This window comes from Leucoraja erinacea, chromosome 14 (genome assembly GCF_028641065.1).
Source record: "Leucoraja erinacea ecotype New England chromosome 14, Leri_hhj_1, whole genome shotgun sequence".
NCBI lineage: Eukaryota > Metazoa > Chordata > Chondrichthyes > Rajiformes > Rajidae > Leucoraja > Leucoraja erinaceus.
In genome coordinates this window covers 13,570,272-13,577,133 of record NC_073390.1, presented here as the reverse complement: position 1 = coordinate 13,577,133, position 6,862 = coordinate 13,570,272, and the positions used below count along the sequence as shown (strand labels likewise).

Below are 6,862 nucleotides of genomic sequence, written 5' to 3'. Positions count from 1 at the left end.
TTACACAGAATACACTTACAAAGAAATACACATTCCGCATGTTATACATTTTCTTTCTACCCCCAACTGACACTATTAATGTTAAACTGTTGGTACTGTTCAATTTAACTGTGTGTTTGATTTTCAGTGAGTGACTCAATGACATTTAAACATCTGAATTCCCCTCTACTTGACTCCAGGTGCTGTCATGTCCTTTGCTGTTGGCTTTGTAAAGGTGGATTGGGCAGTGTGGGGAGAACTGGCCCTTGGCATCTTCTCAGTGGTGGATGCTGGTGCTTTATACACTATGGATCGTGCAAACAATATCTGGGTTTGTTATGCCAGTTACATTGCTTTCAAAGCATCCTACTTCTTGTTAATTACCATAGCCACGTGAGTATGATATCTACATATATTACTAAAACTCTCATCTTGTTTGTTTCTTTGTATGAGTGCACGTGAGATCCCAAAACCCCACCAAAACGGTACACAATTTTTGGCCCACCGTACTCACCATTGTCCTGTGATTTAGTTCAGATTGATGTTATATTTTACAAGTTATTGACATTTAATAACATTTCAAACCACTTTTCCACTTGCCCAGCCGTGTTAACGTCACTATGTTCACAATGACGTCACAATGGGATCCCGAATCTCATTTACATTAAAAAAATCACGATTTAAAAAAAAAATCAATTTTAATCACATTCTTCCATTTTTATTAACAGTCAACATTATGTTTAGTTTATTTTAAAGATAAAACGCAATTTCCACTGAGGGTAGGGGAAAGGGAGGGAGAGGTGAGGGAGGGAATGGGAGAGGGCAGGAGGAGAGGGAAAAGAAGAGGGAGGGTGATGAGGAGGGGGAGGGAGTGCTGGGGGATGAGGGGGAATGAAGGAGGATAGGGTTAGGAAGAGGGATGGAGAGGCGCAGTTGATGGAGGGATGCCATCTGGCATCACAACAGAAACCCCTCAGCCAAGCCTGCGCAGTTGGGGGCTATGGGGCACCGTCATTCAATGTGATCATGGCTGATCATTTACAATCAGTACTAGTCAAAATTTTAACTAGTCAAAATGTCCGTTAATAAACAAGTAGTTCTAGATCTTTGAGTTGTACTGAGCACAATCCCCAAACAATATCTTTATCTTCTGAAGGGTTGAAGACGGGTCAGTCTGAAGAAGTGTTTCGACCCGAAACATCACCCTTTCCGTTTATGCAGAGGCACTGCCTGGCCTGCTGAGTTACTCCAGCATTTTGTGTCTACTCTATCTCTAATGCTGAACTTTCACTTTCATGCATTTTCCTTATTTAAGTCTTTATTTAATACAAAATAATTCTTCTGCTGGTGAAAATGGTAAAGAATTGGATCACAGAGCCACGACAAACTTCAGATACTGGAATCTTGAGTAAAACATAAAGTGTTGGAGTAACTCAGTGGGCAGGCAGCACCTCTGGAGGACATAGATAGTTGACATTTAAGGTCAGGGTCCTTCTTCAAATTTGGGTCATGTCAGTGGTACATTGAACAATCTCTGTTACAAGCTGGGCACTTGCACCCAAATGTCTGCTGACAGGATTCCTGAACACTGGTGCTGATGGTTGGAATTTCCAATGCTCCATTTGCAATCAGAAATGAGACAGTAGTACAAGGAAAATGTTGAGGAAAGATTTTCATTTGGGAGAAGTGTGTGCGTGTGTTGGTGTATTGGGAAAGGGTGAGTGTAGAAGAAGTGTATAGGAAGTGATTTCTAGCAATCCAGGACATAAACTTTACAATACTGTTGACATGAAGCGGTGTATTTCAACTCTCAGGCCTTACTAACTTTGAGATGGAATCATCCTGCTCGCTGCACAATTTGGGGTAGCACCCCGGCACAGAGGTACACATTAATCCTTGCAACCTTATTTAGTTTTTCTTTCTACATGATACCATCCTTAACTTATTTAGTCAGACACAGATCCTAATTATTTCCTTCGAAGCTTACTTTTCAACCAGGCTTTATCCTTGATGCCAATGATTGCAGTAAAGGTGCTCACCAGTGCTGCTGAATACTATCAGTGGGGAGAGGGGATGTATTACTAAAATTCATCAACAGGCAGCCACTCACCTATTGTTGCAGAGTAGAAGGTCCATGGGTGTAAACAGTTTTAGCGATATTTAGCAAGCAAATGCTTGGTGCACTTGTAAACTGCTCCATCTGCTGGAACAGTACCAACCTTGCCTCTTTATTTTAGCTGAGTTAATGTCTATATTTGATTAAGGAGATGTAGATTAGTGTGTCGATACTATATATATATATATATATATATATATATGTTACCACACAGATTATGCTTGATGCACATTCCTTATGTCACTCATACTACTGGATCGCCCACAGGCTTATTAGTGAGCTCTCTCTCTCTCTCCAGTTAGACTAACTGAATGCATGGAGCCAAAAGCACCTTGTGTTTCCTCCACAGAGTTGCTAATAAAAGACTATGGATTGTAATCACTAAGTGTGAGTCTGATCATTTCCTACATGGTGTCAGAAGTGGGATTCTGTGCAGTGTGCAACAGTTTGGCACCACATCAACAAAAGCAACCACTTCTCTCACACAAAGAGTGAAACACTGCCATTAAGCGACCACATTAATCTACAGGAAAGTTGATCTTCAACAGCATTACCAGATGATTGTGGACAAGTACAATTAGCTTAGAGCGCGGGGTAATTGGACCATTGCGTACAGATGTAAATGAATCTGAAGAAGGTTCCCGACCCAAAACGTCACCTATCCGTGTTCTCCAGAGATGCTGCCTGACCCACTGTTACCCCAGCATTTTGTGCCTTTTTTTTGTAAACCAGCCTCTGAAGTTCTTGTTTCTACTGTAAGTTAGTCCTTATGTTAATGGTGCACACACAGTTCCTATAATATTATAGTTGTCTATATCCAAATTTAAAATGGAAATGTGCTGACTTGCATTTTATTGGTATTCCCCCTTAAAGATTGCTGTTGCTGATCTATACTTGACTTCCCCCCCCCCCCCCCCCCCTCCTCCCCCCAGGCCCATGCCCAATTCCACTTAGGACCACCCCCACCCTCAATACATCAGCTGTCTCCCTAGGGAAGTCACCCAGTACCCACTCTGCCCAGTTTAATATGAGCTATTTGCCAACTGCAGGGAATGCAAACATGGGTCTCAAACTGCCTTGAACCTCAAGGAAGTTGCAATGTAAATGTGGAACCTCCACACACTCAACACGAAAGGCCGAAATGTTGTTCTATTCTTTGTTAAATTAGAATTCAAACAATTATTTCCCTCATCAAGGTTCCAAATAGCAACTAACCTGAGTGTGGAGCGCTACGCCTTATTATTTGGGGTAAATACCTTTGCGGCTCTACTTCTGAGCGTCACGCACCCAGGTGGGTTGAATTGGGAATTGTAATTTCCTTTATTGTCATACAGACCTTGTCGAACGAAATTTTGTGCTCTACTTCTGATACAATACCATTCACTGTGGTGGACCAAAATCATTGTTCTCCCTCTGGCGCTGATTCAAACAAACAGGCAGCTCACCGAACCCCGCGAAATGGTTTGGGGTGGTCGAAGCCGCCGCATCCATTATCAACCCAGGACTCTGACACCGTTAAACAGCCCCCGGACCGGATTTAAACAGTGGATTCCATGAGTGAGCTGTAGTGATGAAGTTTGGGCAATATGGAAGATCAGGTTTGATTTATGGACATATTATTCACCAGTAGATTGAGAACTATTAGAATGTAAATCAAGACGGCACAGGAACAAGCCTTTCGGCCCACAATGTTCTGTGCCGAACATAATGCTAAGATAAACTAATGGCAATTGCTTGCACATGATCCATATACCTCATCTTCTGCATATCCACAGTCAGGATCGAACCCAGGTCTGGCACTTTAAGGCAGCCACTCTAATGCTGCATCACTGTGCCGCCTGAGTTCCAGGAATTGTTAGACGAAACTCTGAAATAAGTTATTAGTTGTGATTTATCAATAGCTCTTTTTGATATGAATCAAAATGTCACAGGTTCAAATCACTCTCAAAACCAAGGGCTGAATCACCATTTTACACGATTACACCTCCTTCAGTCTTATTTATTCTAAACACCGTTATTTTTTTAAAACACATATGTGAAGTCACCAATATTCTTCCTGTAATTAGAAACAAGGAACTGCAGATGCTGGTTTACCAAGAAAAGACACAAAATGCTGGAGTAACTCAACAGGTCAGGCAACACGGAGAACATGGATAGGTGGACACCTATCCTTGTTCTCCAGGGATGCTCCCTAATCCACTGAGTTATTCCAGCATTTTGTGTCTTTTCTTCCTGTATTGACTTGTCTTTTCTAAGCTGGAGGTGTCCAGATCAATGTGTTGCATCCCTTCAGTTGAATTTTCAGTAAAATAAAACCAAAGTTATTATTTCCTACTTGTAAAGCATATAACCTGGCAAATTAGTCTGGGTAAATGTCATTAGACTTTAGAGATAATGGCCCATTAGGTCCACACCGTCCAGCGATCACCCCATACACTAACACTATCCTACACACTAGGGACAATTTGCAAATTTACCAAAGCCAATTAGCCTACAAATCTGTAGGTCTTTGGTGTGTGGGAGGAAACTGGAGCACCCGGAGGAAACCCACGCGGTCATGGGGAGAAAGTACAAACTCCATATAGACAGCAGCCGTGTGTCTGGCGCTGTAAAGCAGCAACTCTACCGCTCCTACTACTCAAGCATTAGCTACTGTATTCGTTACATTGAAGCAACATTGTTGAGCCCCTATGAATCCAGCTGCAACCCATGTTTGGTTTTATTTTGCAGTTCCTTGTTTATGGGACATACTTTGCTGCCATAGCAGGACTTTTCCTCATCAGAGGAATGTACACCTTTTATCAAAGTCGACAGAAAAGAACTCAGCAGGATGGGTCAGAGGTCATCAATGAAAACACTTCACCTTCTGGAACTGAGACATACCTTGCAGAACGATTTTGACATTTTGTCCATTGAAAAGTGTTGGACTTTTGTTGTTACAATTTCTCGCTCAATCCTCTTGGTCAGGTGGCTAGAACATTTGTCCAGGGATATCTGCAAAGATCACATTCAATTAGTTACTCATTAAGAAGATAAAGGACCATTCATGGGATTCAATCCAATGCAGGAAATCGGTTATTTAGAGTGTTTAAACACATTCCTTTCAGCCAAGGGTGTTTTATTGTTAGATACTAGACAAAGTGGGACCCATTGGGTCCAGTCCCCTCAACACGCGGTTGCGTGGGGAGGGGGTGGCCTGCGGCATCACACACACACTGACCAACCCCTCGCCACACACACTAACCATCCCCATTGATATTATATTAATATTATTTATTCACTCCTTTTACCCCATCCCCCGCCCTATCCACTCACGTATAGCCCCTAACTCACAGGTGCAGCTAGAGAGGGACAGGGGCACAGAGAGGGACACAGAGAGGGACTGTACGTACGCATGTAATTGCGCCCAACACTCGCTCGACCGTCTCGGATCAATGCGACCACGAGGTTGCGTAATTTGCGTGCCAAGGGCACGTAAGTGGGACAGGCCCTTTAGTCTTAACGATGAGAAACAATTGTTGTGGTACCACTCAAGCCCGGCACGCCCAGGTTCATTCTCTCCACCGCCATCCTGTAAAAAAAAACAGGTTCATAGATCCTTGGTTTCCCCTTCCTGAAGGCAACAATCAGCTCCTTGATCTTGCTAGCATTGAAAGCAAGATTGTTGTTGTTCTGGCACCATTCAATCAAATGTTCAATCTCCCTCCTGCACTCTGACTCATCATTATCCGTTATTCATCCGTTAACGCTGGTGTCATCAGTGAATTTGATGATGATGTTGGAACAGTGTCTGGCAGTATGGTCATGGGTTTCAAGAGAGTTGGTAGCACCTAAGCACACAGTCTTATGGTGCTCCTGCATTGATAGTTATCGATGAGCAAATCTTGTTGCCAATTCATACTGACTGTGGTCTGTGTTAAGTAAACCAGAAGATCCAATAAGCAGAGACACAGTTCTTTGAGTTTCATGGTAAGTTTCAAAGCGATGACCATGCTGAATGCTGGGCTGTAGTCAATGAACAACAGCAATGAACAACAGGGACATCCAGCTGAATAGACCAAGCTTCAAGCCAAGACCCAACATGGTTTAGGTCACATATAAGCCACTGCCCAGGCAGTCAAAATGAACAGTTGTTGAAATCCTGCTCAATGTCTTTGAGATACGCAAACCTTCAAAAATAGTAAGATATTTAAAAATGCAAAAAAAAGCTTTAGATTTAGAACAAAATTAAAAATAATAAGGCATTAGGAATAACACCTGGCTGAGTGGTACCACAACAATTGTTTACTCATCGTTAAGACAAAAGAACTGATTGTCGATTTCGGAAAGAGGAAGAGAAGATCACACACCTCTTGATTAAAAAATACATGATGTGCTGGAGTAACTCAGCGGGTCAGGCAGCATCTCTAGAGAACTACTGATGCTCCAGTTTGGGACCTTTCTTCATACTTCTTGTGGTGGGAAATGGGGGGGGGGGGTGAAAACTGGAAGAAAGGAGAGGCAGGACAAAACCTGGACAAAGTAATAGGTGGATGCAGGTAAAGTTTATTTTGACAGACAAATTGTTGGACAAATGCCAGCGATGAAAAGACACAAACTACCGCGTTTGATTAGTGGGTCGGCAGTGAAGAGAGCAGCTTCAAATTACTGCATAATTTGTTTTTGTGTGTTTGATTGGGTCTATGTGCCAGGATTTTTCATTGTACCTCTTCCTCACTGTACTCCTACATTGGGCAATCAACCTTAATTTTAAGTACGAACATCAAA

The 6,862-nt window shown here is 42.5% G+C and overlaps 1 protein-coding gene across 1 annotated transcript in view; it reads left to right on the top strand.

The window, feature by feature from the left end:
- Nucleotides 1–6,559, top strand: part of LOC129703786 (thiamine transporter 2-like) — an 18,769-nt gene extending 12,210 nt beyond the window's left edge. The window contains exons 3-5 of the mRNA XM_055646498.1: nucleotides 180–372; nucleotides 3,292–3,373; nucleotides 4,796–6,559. Of these exons, the coding sequence (XP_055502473.1) occupies nucleotides 180–372; nucleotides 3,292–3,373; nucleotides 4,796–4,996 (476 nt within the window). The 3' untranslated portion in view covers nucleotides 4,997–6,559. The remainder of the gene's footprint in view (nucleotides 1–179; nucleotides 373–3,291; nucleotides 3,374–4,795) is intronic.
- The last annotated feature ends 303 nt before the right edge of the window (nucleotides 6,560–6,862 follow it).